Genomic DNA, 14,043 nt, shown 5'->3' with positions numbered 1-14,043 from the left:
ATTCACTTGAGCAACATATTAAAATATAGATTCTGCTGGGCAGTGGTGGCTCATACCTTTAATCTCAACAATTGGGAGGCAGAGGCAGGGGCAGGTGGATCTCTGTGAGTTCAAGGCCAGTCTGGTCTATAGAGTGAGTTTCAGGACTGCCAGGACTGGTTCACGAAGAAACCCTGTTTCAAAAAACAAAAAACAAAACCAAAAAAAAAAAAAAAAAAACAGATTCCTAGCCAGACAATGGTGGCAAATGTGATGACATTCAGAAGGCAGAGGCAGGCAGATCTCTGTGAGTTCTAGGCCAGCCTGGTCTACAGAGTGAGTTCCAGACAGTCAGGGCTACACAGAGATACCTAGTCTCAAAAAACCAAGAAACCAAAACCAAACAAAGGTCGGTAGGTAAGTCGGTGGGTAGGTAGACAGATTCCTTGGATTTACACTCAGAGTTCTAAGCACCCATGTAACCTTAATGCAGGATGTAACTAAATTTGGGGATCACCTCCTGTGGTGGTTTGAAAGAGAATGGCCCCAAAAAGAAGTGGCATCAATGGGAGGTGTGGCCTTGGAGGTAATGTGTCACTGTGAGAGTGAGCTTTGAGGTCTCCTCTGCTCAAGATACCATCCAGTATCTCCGACTACTTCCTGTTGCCTGTGCAAGATATAGGACTCTTAGCTACCTCTCCAGCACCTTTTCTGCCTGCATGTCACCATGTCCCATGATGATAATGGACTGAACCTCGGAACTATAAACTACCTAGTTAAATTTTTCCTTTATAAGAGTTGTTGTGGTACCACAGAGAAACCCTGTCTCAAATAACTAACTAAAAAAAAAAAAAGAGTTGCCATGGTCATTGTGTCAAGGGATATTTAAACCAATCTAGGCAAGACTCAGTGGAGAGAACTTGAGATAACTACAGATATAAATTTCTAGATTCCTGTTCTAACACCTAAATGGATTTAAATTTGTCAGAAAAAAAAGACAGACAAAGACATACACACAGCTAACTCCCAATACTAAGAATTCAGTGTCAAACTAAGAATGTAAATCAAATTAATCAAGTAAATGCACTATTAATTTCCACTGTTGAGCTTTCTAACTAATATTTTCCTGATAAATATGACTTGGAGAGACTCACAGAGTGAAAGAGCATTGTCAACCAATCAGAAGACATTTTCCCATATCCCAAACCACTAAAGCAACCATGGATAAGGGATCTCATGAACTTCTCTGAGTCTATGTGCTCTGCATGCGGAATAGGGACCTGCCCCGATTTGAGGAACATGATACTCAGACTGAAAAAGCAAATAAAGACCATTTGACACTCTGTAGCCATTCTAAGACAGAAGACTTAAGGAGTCTGCCCATAATAGTCAGGCTCCTACAGAGGCTCTGCCCCAGCAGCTTCCCTTGGAGCCCACACTGTGAATAAAGATATTGTTTTATGAGTTTTAAGCATCACAGCATGAGGCAGCATCTGGTTCATACAGGAAGGAAGAGTCTGCCTTGGTGCTTGCTATTCATACCTTTTGATGTCTCAACAAAAAGCCAAGCACACTGTGAAACTCATCACAATAGTGGCAGAAGCAAGAAGATGATGGATGAACTGAGTGAGAAATCCAGACCTAACCGAGAATAGTGATGAATGAAGACTCTCTTGAATGAGGAGAAAGTCTGTAGTACAGAAAACTGAAAATTCCTATAAATATTTAAGGAAATTAAGAGGTGAGGAAGGAGAAGAAAGAAAGAAGTTACATACAAGGTGAAGCCTTTCATAATGAATGGATCCCAGCACCAGCACTCAGACAAAACTGAGCCAGGAGTAGCAGTGGCCTGTACTTGCAATCCCAACACTCAGGGTGTTGAGGCATGAAGATCATACAGTCAAGGCCAGTGTGGACTGTGATAGAGAGAAAAACAAACAAATAATAGAAGCAACAGAAAAAGGGAGGGAGAAGGAGAGGGAGGGTGTGTGTGTCCTAAATGGGCAATGATACTAAAGCCTCTAAATTTAAGAAGAAGCCATCAAGTATGGTAGGATAGTTTGATGTCACTCTGACACTTCCAAGACGGCCAATAAATTAGGCTTTGAATCAGAGGGTAAAGCTAGCTACTAGCTGACCAAAATTAGCCATAGAGGTTTTGGAGGACTGAGGACATATAGAGAGACATAGGAAGTGGGTAGGGTGGTATTGGGGAATATTAAGCTACACAGGGTAGGCTGTCATATATTTATTTAGGGAGAAGCCACTTACATGAGAAGCTGAGAACTCAAGGTCTGCTCGATGCTCTCCGAGGTCCAACCAGAACCCCACAAGAGAGTGCATCTCCTTTCCCCCAGCTCTTTATCTCCTATCCCTACTACATACCTGTGACCACATCCAAATGGGCGTGGGCAGCAGTACAGGTACCTAAAATCTCTCCCTACTGGGTGGGCCTTAAAATCTTCAGGGCTATTTTGGATTGAGGAATAAGAAAGAGAAGAGGTCACTGGTTACTTCTCTCCACTTCTCTGATCAGGTTCTTACCCCAATATCTGACTCCCAAGTTTTTATTGATAATTAGATAAACTCTTCAGTCAAGAGCTTGAAAGAGCTAGCCCTTACACCAATAAAGATATCACCACATAGTGGGATCCATAAATGTCTGGAATTCCAGTACTTTAGAGACTAAGGCAGGAGGATACCAAGTTAGAAGCCAGCTGTGGCTATATAGCAAACTTAAGGTCAATCTTGGAAATACAGCAATATCATGTCTCCAAAAAAACAGAGAGAGAGAGAGAGAGAGAGAGAGAGAGAGAGAGAGAGAGAGAGAGAGAGAGAGAGAGAGAGAGAGAGAGAAAAGAAAAAGGAGAGAGGGAGGGAGGAAGGAAGAAGTGGGTTAATATTTTATGCTTTAATGCACACAGCTGACAGATAGATTTGGTTATAATGCATTTTTATGCCTTGTTGGCTGTGACATTGAACAAACACTAAAGTCTTTCCAGGATTTGGCATCTTCGTCTATAAAGTGAGGATTGCCCAGCTCCCCAGGATGGCAGGGAGACTTGAGGCCATGTGTGGTGAATGCTCAGAGCACAGTGTCTTGTGAACAGTCACTCATGTGACAACTTGTTTGTAAAGAACATTTGAGACCATGGAAAGTTTCAAGCCCCTCCCAGGCCTCCAATATTGAAGAGCCTGAGAAACAAATATAAACACTGGAGTCAAATATCAGTTGCTTAACTTGTCGATGGCTTGAAATGATTAACATGAATATACCTGCCAGGTACTTATCCAACAAGAGTCATAGCTAGATCACACAACATATGGACCAAAACCAAAAGAAACCCTTCCAAAGAGGTGTCCCATGGCCAGGCTTAGCTAATAGAGACCACAACTCAGTCAAGCATGCCATTTCCCAATGTCCTCTACTGCCCACACTTGGACCTCTGCCAAATCCCATGGCTTCTTTCTTTACATCCTTAATTGCCACTCCTTCAACTGCAAATCCATAATACCTCCCCCTGGTCACCACCCAGCTGGACCTCAGCACTAACATCTCCACTTCTGCCCTAAGCACTGCAGGGGGCTGTAGCACCTGTCAGCACCCTGCCTCTTTTTTTTTTTTTTTTTTTGTCCCATGAAGATGCCCACTGAGACCATGTCTCATGCTTTCCCAAGTTACTCCGTCTGAGTCCGTTCTTCTAGGAGACTATTCCTTTCTCCACTGTTAGGTACATTGCCACTGCCGGCACACTGGGAAAGGTAATACCCTGCTTCATGCAAACTGGTTGGAAAACAACCCCCAGACAGGCCAGGGATCCTCATAGCAGGTCCCCCTCTCACCTAGAAGCCAGACCTGGGAGGGACCACTGCTGCGGACTGGCCTCCCTTCCTATCCCGCCAGCTGTAACCCTGTGTTCTTTCTCTTTCCCTCAGCACATCTGAGGGCATGGCTGGGGGGAACAAAGGAGGTGGAGAGATGCAGTTGCCATGGAAACAAGAAAGTTGTTTACGGGCTGCAAATACAACTAAGAAATGTCTTTAAATAAGGTCTAGAGCAACAAGTCTCTCAATAAACTGCATGCCAGGGTATCACCCTCCAAATTCCAAGTTTTTATTAGCTGTGCTTGTGAGCGCATCCAAGGTTAGGGTGTCCTTAAGAATAAGGACAAAGAGGCCCGAGCATGATGGGGGAATTCAGTCGATTCTGTGAAGTATTTCCCAGGCATGACCACTTTCTTTTTAAGTAAGCACAATTATTCATTGTGCTTGCCAAAACCACACTGTGGCTTCTACTTGCTTAGACATTTGAAGCACGTCTCTTTTCATGCCTGATTCGCTAGACTCTAACTCGCTGCTAGATCAGGTTAGCACTTGAGACTTGATTTAATCAGACTTGATTTAATCAACAAGGTCTCCTTTTGGTTTTCGAATTGTAAACAGGACACAAAAGCACTCACACCCAAGTTTTGTTTTGTTTCCAGGGCACATTTAAAACAAAAGCCCACCCCAGGCTTAGACATACAGGGAACAGCTTGGCTATACCTAGCTCTATCAAGACAAGATTTCTAAACAAGCCCTTCAGAAAGGGAAAGCCTCCCCCAATAATCCCTGACACACACATTTTTAAACTCAGGGCAGAAAAGAGTAAGCATAGCAAAACTGTGTGTGTGCATTTTCTCCTTCCTTAAAAAAGAAATAGGATACCACAGAGACTTTAGACACAATAGTGACTCCATTCATAACTGCGCGTTCAACTGTAATGTCCAAATTCCCTGTCCATTTCTTGCCAAGATTTCTTCTCCTGTTCTCTGACCTTCATAATGGCCCCAGTTGGCCTTCCTTCTTTAGGCTAGAGTTCTCCCAAACCGAACCCTCAGTCTCAAGCTTTTTATAGTTGTCCCAACAAAGGACTGGCTTTCTTAAAATGTACTCATTTTCATGACTCAATATATATTTTACATAATTAATAAGGAGCCCTCAGCAGTGCTAATTCTTTAAATAAAAGGAGTAACTTTTCCAAGCGATGGGATTTCTGGCATCAGTGAGAACCTTTCAGAGTCCATAGGAGCAGCACATGCCTGCCCAGTCCTGTGTCAGCAAAATTCACACCACAAAGCAGCTATACAGGCAGCTTGCAGGGTATCTGGAAAGAAAACGTAAGAGTCTGTCTAGTCCTAAGTTGTAAGACAGAGAGTGAACTAGCTCAGGGCTGGGAGTGTGGCTCAGTGGAAAAGCCTGTGTATAGGATGGAAAAGAGGTCCTGGACTCTAGCGCCCCCAATTAAAACAACAAAAACTCTCAAAATTAAAACCAAGGGGGGATAAGAAAACCCAAGGTAATGATGGCTTTAGTACCATAACCACAAGACCAAAACATCAACCAATTCCTGGCTGGGTGTCTGTCAGCTAAATGTGTCTGTTATGTGGTCAACAGCAAAGAAAATGGACACATGGCATGGAATGTAGCTTCTAAGGTGCCCCCCCATGTCTCCTTGCATTCATCGCTTATGCACCCTACTCCCTCTGAACACGGCCTTGATTCTAATCAGTCAGACACACCAGAAAGGATCTGAAAAATAGGTTATAGACTACCCTGCTTTCCATTTTGCCTTTCACACGCTCCCTCTGGAGGTAGATGACTCCTAGCTGCGCCCCAACAGCTGTCAACTGAGAGAAGGAAAGGGCTCTACCCACCAGCAGACAGAACAGGGCTCCTTGGTCCAACGACAGGATCTCAGTTCTGTCAACAGCACTAAGCAAGCTGGAAATGGCTGTGCCCCATTGGGAACCCTACGATGACTTGCAGCCTTGTGAGAAACCAAAGCACCCCTCAGGCTCCACCTATTCATCTGCTTTAAGAGCTGCACTGAGGGCCTTCTCCAAACCAGACTGCCTAAAAGAGTTCCAATGTCTTTTATGAAGATAGCTGCCATATCAGATAACTCATCCTTCAAGGTCTGTAATCCAATGGTTTTTAAAAGTTATGCCACCATCAATCACCACAGCCAATTTTAGAACATCTTTTATCATCCCAGGTCCATCATCAATCACTCACAACTCCCCACCCCAGGCCTTACCAATAGCCTTCACCTCTACAGATTTATCTAGTCCAATATTTTCAATGTTCATAATATCGTAACACGAATCTGTGCATACTATTTTATAGCTGCACTTTATTTCATTGCGCAGACATGCTATATTTTGTTTATTCATTAATTGATGGTGGATGGATTTGGGTTGATTTTAACTTTTTACTAATATAGATTATGGTTTGGATATACATTTTTGTGTGGACAAAGGTTTTCGGTGCTCAAGAGTACATACCTGGGATTAGGATTGTTAAATCACATGATAACTCTATGCTTAATAATTTAAAGACCTGCCAGAAACTTCTAAAGTAGCAGCACCATTTTACAATCCAGCCAACAATCCTCATCTTTGGTTACATTTGTTACAACTTGTCATCTGTGTCACAGCTAGTAATTGATAGGTTAAAAAGGGTAGATGACCGAATCCAGTCTGAAAAGAATAAAGAGATGTTGAGATAAAAAGGTAGATTATCGAATCTACTCTTAAAAAGCAACTACTAGTTTTAAACATTTTACAATGGATTGGACTTCTGAATATTGTATGCAAATGTTGTATATTGACGCAAATTTGAGATTAATTTTGCTACATTTCTAATATTCTAGGTATTGTATCTATACAGCTCATTTAACTATGTAATATAAATTTCCAACCCTTGAAAGTTATTATTATCAACTATATAGGACAATTATAAAATGTAGTTTAGTAGTTAGTCAGCCTGTAGTCACTTTAGGTATATTTACAAATATTAGAAAGACAGGACATCTTCAAACACTTCAGAGATCCACAGAATATGGCATTTAACATGTTTTAATAACATAGGTCTTTTTTTTTATGACGATGAGACTTGTCTGCTCCTGGCAGCACCAATCTATGTCAGAGAAGATGATGGGCATCAAGAAACTCCACATGAAGCTTGAGTTCTTTGTGGTAAAGGTAAGCCACTGAGCAAGAAAGTGCCCTTGCCTCAACTACTGACAGTACGCTGTCCAAATTGGACAAACAGGACACCAAAAAGAATGGCTGCAAACCTTGCCAAAACAAGGCGGCCCAGTCCTTCAGATTATCCTGGTTCACAGAAATGTCTGTCAGATATGTTAGGCCTATAGGCCAAAGATGGATGCCACAATGTTTCAGAGCGATCCTGGGTGACTGTCCAGGCAGTCAGCTGTTTCTGTCATTTCTCACATTCTTTGGAAGTCATTTGCTCACACTTCCTGTTTACTCAGTTAATATTATTTCCTTCTTGGGACTTTGAAGGAGTTGAAGACTAAATAGTATAGTTATAGTTTTCCCTGTTTATCAGAATCAGTAAAGAAACTCATTGTAACTGTATTAAGTGTAGTAGGTTTAAAAGACATTAGAATTTAATAATGCAAATTATAATAGAAAGTAAATTAGGTACAAGACTTTGGACTCATTAAGAAAGAATAGATAATGGAGTATTTTCTCAGAATTTGCTTATTGCTTAGTGATTAGACATTGTTAATGTACTTATTGCCATGTATATGTTATATATAGTTATTGTACTTATTGTATATAGTTTTTCTTATATTAATTATAACCTTTTTAAATTTTAGACAAAAAGGGGGGCATGTGGTGATATCTTGCTTGAACTAATAAAGCTTGTCTGGAGGTCAGAGAATGGAGCTTGCCACTAGCTAACCATAGAGGTCTGTGCAGACAGACAGGAAGTAAAGTAGCTGGGCAGAAACAAGATATAAGCAGAGAGAAACAGGAAATTGCTCTCTGGTCTGCAGAGAAACTTAGGAGGTGAGGTGTACTGCGGCTTACTCCTTCTCTCTGATCTCTCAGCATTTCCCTCTATATCTGACTCAGACATTTTATTATCTAAACCAATTAGGAACTCCATTCACAAGTAATAAGAAGTAGTAGCTCATTGCTTCAGATGTAGCTTCCTAGTAACCAATGTGGAACATTTTGCCACATTCCCATTGGTCATTTGTTTATCTGCTTTAGAGAAGTCTATTTCTAACTTTTGCCCATTTTAAAATTAGGGGCTTTTTGTTTGTTTGTTTTGAGCCAGAGTCTTACTATATAATACTGACTGGCCTGGACAGCTCTATGTAGACCTGACTGGCTTTGAACTTACAGACATAAGCCTGCCTCTGACTCCCAAGAGAAAGGATTAAAGATGTGTACTATTGCACCCAGCCTGTTCATTTTAAAATTAGTCTCTTAACTTTTTACACTGCAAGTCCTTAATCAGATATACCATCTTTGTACTTTCTTTTTCATTTGATTTTACATGTATGTTTTGGTTGAATGTATTACTGTGTAGCATGTACATTCTTGGTACCCATCAAGACCAGAAGAAGGAACTGGATCCTCCTGGACCTGGAGTTACAGATGGTTGTTATCCACTACGTGGATGCTGCAAACAGAACCTGGGTCCTCTGCAAGAGCAGCAACTGCTCTTAACCACTGAGTATCTCTCCAGTCCCTGTGCTTTCTTTATGGGACAAGGTTTTATGCTGTTTATCACTGAGCATGCCAGCAAGCTGGTCTGTGAGTTTCTAGGCTTTTTATAGCTTGGCCTCCCATCTTACTCCAGGAATGGACCATGTCCAGCCTCAGGTTCTTGGGAATCTAACATCAGGTGGTCGACCCCATTCCTTTCTCTCTCTCTAAACCCTGCTCGCCCAGAGAGTCTCCAAACAAAGGGAACACACCAAAAAGCCCAGTTCGACACTCTTGGTGACTGTTCAGACAGCTTCCTTCCCTGAAGTTACCAGCACCCAAGTTCCCACCTAAACTGTTCCCTTTTTTTACTATAGTTGGGTACAAACCCACCTTGTGACAGACATGTCATCACCCCTTGCTTAAAACCTATATAGTCTTCATGCTTTAGTTAAGGTATGTGACTTCTCGGGCCTCAATCTCTGGGACTAGAGAACCCACCAAAGTGTTGCTTTGCCAAAATAAACCTGTTGTTATACTTTTTCAATTTGGCTTGATTTAGCTTACTGCATCAGTGGAGAAACTATTATCTTATCAGAGGACAGAATACCTATTAGTAATATATGTATGGCAAGCAATACTGAGCCGTCTCCCCAACTCTGAAAACTTTATGTTCTTATAGCCTATTATTTCAAGGACATTTTTTCTAGGGAAGTTATCCTGAAAGAATCTGGGGTTATCTTTATGGTAAAAATATAAAAGAGAAAAAATTCAATAATTGCAATTATGCTGAAGAGGATAGCAAGCTGTAAAGGTTCATTTTTGATACTTTGTCACGCTGCAGAGATGGTCATGCAACTGCCATACCCTCAGATCTGTCTGGACTGTAACAGCATTCACAGAATACTTTCCCCTCTTTTAGTGATTTATAAAAAATAAAACAAAATCAGGAAGAAGGAGGGACAGGCAGTAGTGTCTTTGCCACGCAATTTACAGAGCGAAGTGGGACTTCCCCTTTGGGTTAGATAACCTACCCATCGTCACACAGTGAAAGCTGGGACCAGGAAATCAGGTCTACCAACTCTGGGTCATGCTTCTCTCCCCCATGACACTCTTTCCCACTTATGCACAAAATAAAGCACACACCTAGGGTGTGGAACATATGTCAGCAAAGAAAAGGAAAGTCCTCCCACCATTCTCAGACTATCATGGGATGCCAGGAATCTCTTCCTTTATCTTGTTTGTTAAGCAAGAATTAGACTGTGAGTGTGTGTTCAATAATCTTACAGTGGCGAGGACTCTTGCTGTCTTCCGACCTAAATGTAGACTTTACAAGCCTGTTAAATAATTCTTTTTTTTTAACTTTTTTTTTATTTTAATTTTAAATAGCTTGTTTTACATGTCAATCCCAGTTCCCTCTCCCTCCCCTCCTCCCGCACTCCCCTTCCACCCTCCCTCCCACCCTATTGCCAAATCCTTCCACATAGGGGATGTCTAGAGTCTATCATTTTACTCTTGGTAGGGTCAAGGCACTCCCCTAAGAGTCCAGGCTGAGAGAGCATCTCTCTTTGTGCTATAGGCACATGAAGACAGATTGTATACCAGGGATAGACACTGATCCACAGCTCAGAGCCCCATAGGTTGTCCAGGCCTTCTCACTGACACTCACATTTGGGGGGTCCAGATCAGTCCCATTCTGGCCTCCCCACTGTCGGTCTGGGGTCCAAGAGCACTCCCCTGTTCAGATCAGCTGTCTCTGCTGGTTTTGCCAGCCCATTCTTTGCCAATTTGCTTATCACTCCTCTCTCTCTGTCACTGGGTTCCTTGGGTTCAGTTCAGTGCTTAGTTGTGTGTTTGCCTCTGCTTCCATCAGTCCCACAAGCCTGTTAAATAATTCTTAAAAGTTGATTATTAGAGCACAAAGTTGCATGGCACTGTTAAAAGGTGAAACAATACTGAGAAGCCCCAACAAAGCAATGTTAATGCCAAGTTCAACCATGGGCTAGTATTTTATAAAATACTGAGTAAAATCCTGTTCCTTTCTAGCTCTACAGACAGCTACTTGCCAGTGACCATCAATAATCCCCATCCATGACCAATTCACTGTTTATTGGCTGTGTAGATAAGAGGACACTAACGAGTACCACTGACTCAGCAAAGGGCAGAGTCCTAAGGAGGTATTGCACTCTGCACTCTTTATCTTCACTTTCTCCAAGGAGAACCCAGCCGGCATTTACTTCATCCAAAGAGTCTAAAAGAGTCAATGTGATTTTATAGACAACATGCCCAAGTGGCCACCCACAAGTTAAGGAGGTTGCAGTCATAAACCTGCTTCATAGTTTAGTGACCCATGGACTTCAGTCACATAAACCATTGTTTTACTAAACATTCATCATTGTGGGCAGGAGGTCACAAAAAGATCTCCTGAGGACACTCTTGGGGAAGAGAAGGGATTAAGTTACTGTTGCTGCCCTACATCCAAGCCAGTGAGATGCAGAATCCGAAATAATATAATTTGTCCTGCAGTTTCCTGAGAGGCTCTGAGGAAGGGTGAAGGAAGATTACCTCCCCTAGCCCCTTGACATTGACCTCTCTCAATTCTCCATGACCAAAAATGGTATCTCAGAAGCTGCTGCCAACAATACCACAGCTGAATTACTACCTACTTATGCTGTGATCCAGCTGTCATCAAGAGCTGAATGAATGAGCTGGGTCAGTCCTGCCATGCTGACTTGGCCCTGGCATGACAGGTGTGTCCAAATCTAAATTGTGGGTGACAGATAAGAGTGTCTCCTGGCCATCTCCAATCCCAACAATTCTTTGGAATTGTTGGCCCATTAAGGAAACTTTTGGTCTTCAGATCCCACAATCTTACCCCAAGGATAAGCGCTAAGAACAGGGACAGAGACAGACTAAACCTGGATGTTACCTCTTGGCTTCCTCCAGGTGGCACAGGTACTCATAGGCAATGTTCTGCCGCCGCCTCTCATCCATCTCTTCTGCAGACAGCCTTTCATCATCAACAATTGCTAGAAGTACAGGAGAATAACATGTCACTTAAAATGCTTCCTCATGTCAATAGCACAGTCAATTAGACATCTACTTGGTGGTCTTGTCAATAAATATCCCTTACTTAGGAGTGCATAAGTTTGTCCCATTTCATTTGCAAGGGGCAAAACCTAGCTTAAGTCATGTTTCATATCTTGTCCAAGAGTTGAGATAGATTTAATTCTATAGATAGCATACCAAAAATGTGGTTCATTATGACACATATGTCATCGGATGTTACAAATATCTATTCTCACTCCTCATGCTTCCTTTCTCCAGCTGGCCTACCTCCTTCCCACTTATGCTTTCATCTTAACACACACACACACACACACACACACACACACACCATGCACACATGCGCACATACACAAATAATAAATAAAAACTTTAAATTTTTTTGAAAAAAGCAAACCCACCCACCAAGGGGCTACAGATATGGCTCAGTGGTTAACAGCATTTACTGCTCTTGTAGAGGACTGTTTAGTACCCAGAACCCGCAGGTGGCTCAGAAATGCCTATAATTCCAGTAATTCTATTTCTAAAAGATCCAACACCCTCATCTGGCTTCCTTGAGCATTCTCACATACATGGTGCACAAATAAACACTCAAACACATATATGTACATAAAAGTAAATAAATTTTAAAGTAAGTTCTTTAAATTTGCATTTGCATTTTATAGTAATGATTTTATTTGCTCTTTTGAAGATTTGTTTGTATAATTTTTAATTGTATGTGTGCCCACATACATCCATGTATCTGCCTGCATATATGTGCACATGTGTGCCTGTGTGTGGGTATGTGTATGTGTGTGGATGCAGGTGCCTACTGAGAACAGAGGCATCAGATCCCTCTAGTAGAGTTACAGGCAGTACAGGCAGTATGAACCACATGACATAGGATCTGAGAACCAAATTTAGGTCTTCTGCAAGAACAGTATGTGACTCTTGAGCCACCTTTCTGGCCTCTGGCCTTTATGTAGTTTTGGGCTGTTTTGTGGGTTTTGTTTTGTGATTTAGATTTACTTGTTTTTTTTTTTAAATTTATGTGGATGGGTGTTTGGCCTGCTTTGTATGTCTGTATACGATGCGAGTGCCTGTGACCCACAGAGGCCAGAAGAACGAATCTGATCTCTTAGAAATGAAGTTACAGATCTGGGTGTTGGTGGCTCACGCCTTTAGTCTCAGCACTCGGGAGGCAGAGGCAGGTGGATCTCTGTGAGTTCGAGGTCAGCCTGGTCTACAGAGCGAGTTCCAGGACAACCTCCAAAGCAATACAGAAAAACCCTGATTCAGAAAAAAAAGTAAAGAAATGAAGTTACAGATGTTTATGAGCTGCCATGTGAGTGCTGGGAGTTGAACCTAGGTCCTCTAGAAGACTATTCAGTGCTACAATTTTTTTAGCTGCATGGTATTGTTTTTTTTTTAGATTTTTTAAAATTTAAATTAGAAACAAGATTGCTTCACATGTCAATCCCAGCTCCCTCTCTTCCTCCCTGCCCCCCACTCACCTCCCCAGCCCCCCACCCAATCCCCACTCCTTTCCCCAGGGAGAGTGAGGCCCTCCTGGGGGATCTCCAGAGTCGGTCATTTCATTCAGGGCAGGGCCTAGTCCCTCCCCCAAAAGTCCAAGGCTGAGAGAACATCCCTCATTGTGGGATGGGCACCCAAAGTCCATTTGTATGCCAGGCATAAATATTGATCTACTACCCAAGGCCCCATAGATTGTCTAGACCTCCTCACTGACACCCACATTCAGGGGGTCTGGATCAGTCCCATGCTGGTCTCTTAGTCATCAGTCTGGGGTCCAAGAGCTCCCCCTTGTTCAGGCCAGTTGTTTTTGTGGGTTAAACCAACTCAGTCTTGACCCCTTTGCTCATCACTCCTCCCTCTCTTTCGATGGGTTCCAGGAGTTCTGTGTTTAGCTGTGGGTGTCTGCCACTGCCTCCATCAGTCACTGGATGAAGGTTGTTTCCTTGATCCATGTCTAAAATCCATATATGAGTGAGTACACACCATGTTTGTCGTTTTGTGACTGGGGTACCTCACTCAGGATGGTTTCTTCTAGTGCTGTCCATTTGTCTGAAAATTTCAAGATTCCATTTTTTTCACTGAATAGTACTCCATTGTGTAAATGTACCACATTTTCTCTATCCACTCTTTAAATTGAGTGGCATCTAGGTTGCTTCCTGTTTCTAGCTATTACAAATAATGCTGCTATGAATATAGTGGAACAGACATCCTTGTTATATAAATGTGCATCTTTTGGATATATGTCTAAGAGTGGAATTGCTGGGTCTTGTGGTAGACTGATTCCCATTTTCCTGAGGAATCTCCATACTGATTTACAAAATAACTGTATGAGTTGGCACTCCCACCAGCAGTGGAGGAGTATTCCCCTTTCTCCACATCCTCTCCAGCATAAACTGTGGTTGGTGTTTTTTATTTTAGCCATTCTGATAGGAGTGAGATGGTATCTCAGAGTTGTTTTGATTTGCATTTTCCT

The 14,043-nt window shown here is 42.2% G+C and overlaps 1 protein-coding gene across 1 annotated transcript in view; it reads right to left on the bottom strand.

The window, feature by feature from the left end:
* The window catches only part of Iqgap2 (IQ motif containing GTPase activating protein 2), a 272,297-nt gene that overhangs the window by 208,841 nt on the left and 49,413 nt on the right, over positions 1 to 14,043 (bottom strand). The window contains exon 2 of the mRNA XM_040728871.1: positions 11,419 to 11,518. Coding sequence (XP_040584805.1) covers positions 11,419 to 11,518 — 100 coding nt within the window. The remainder of the gene's footprint in view (positions 1 to 11,418; positions 11,519 to 14,043) is intronic.

The sequence above is a fragment of the Mesocricetus auratus genome, unplaced genomic scaffold (genome assembly GCF_017639785.1).
Source record: "Mesocricetus auratus isolate SY011 unplaced genomic scaffold, BCM_Maur_2.0 Super-Scaffold_100020, whole genome shotgun sequence".
Taxonomy (NCBI): Eukaryota; Metazoa; Chordata; class Mammalia; order Rodentia; family Cricetidae; genus Mesocricetus; species Mesocricetus auratus.
The sequence above is the reverse complement of the archived record's forward strand: the minus strand, read 5'-3'. Positions and strand labels throughout refer to the sequence as shown.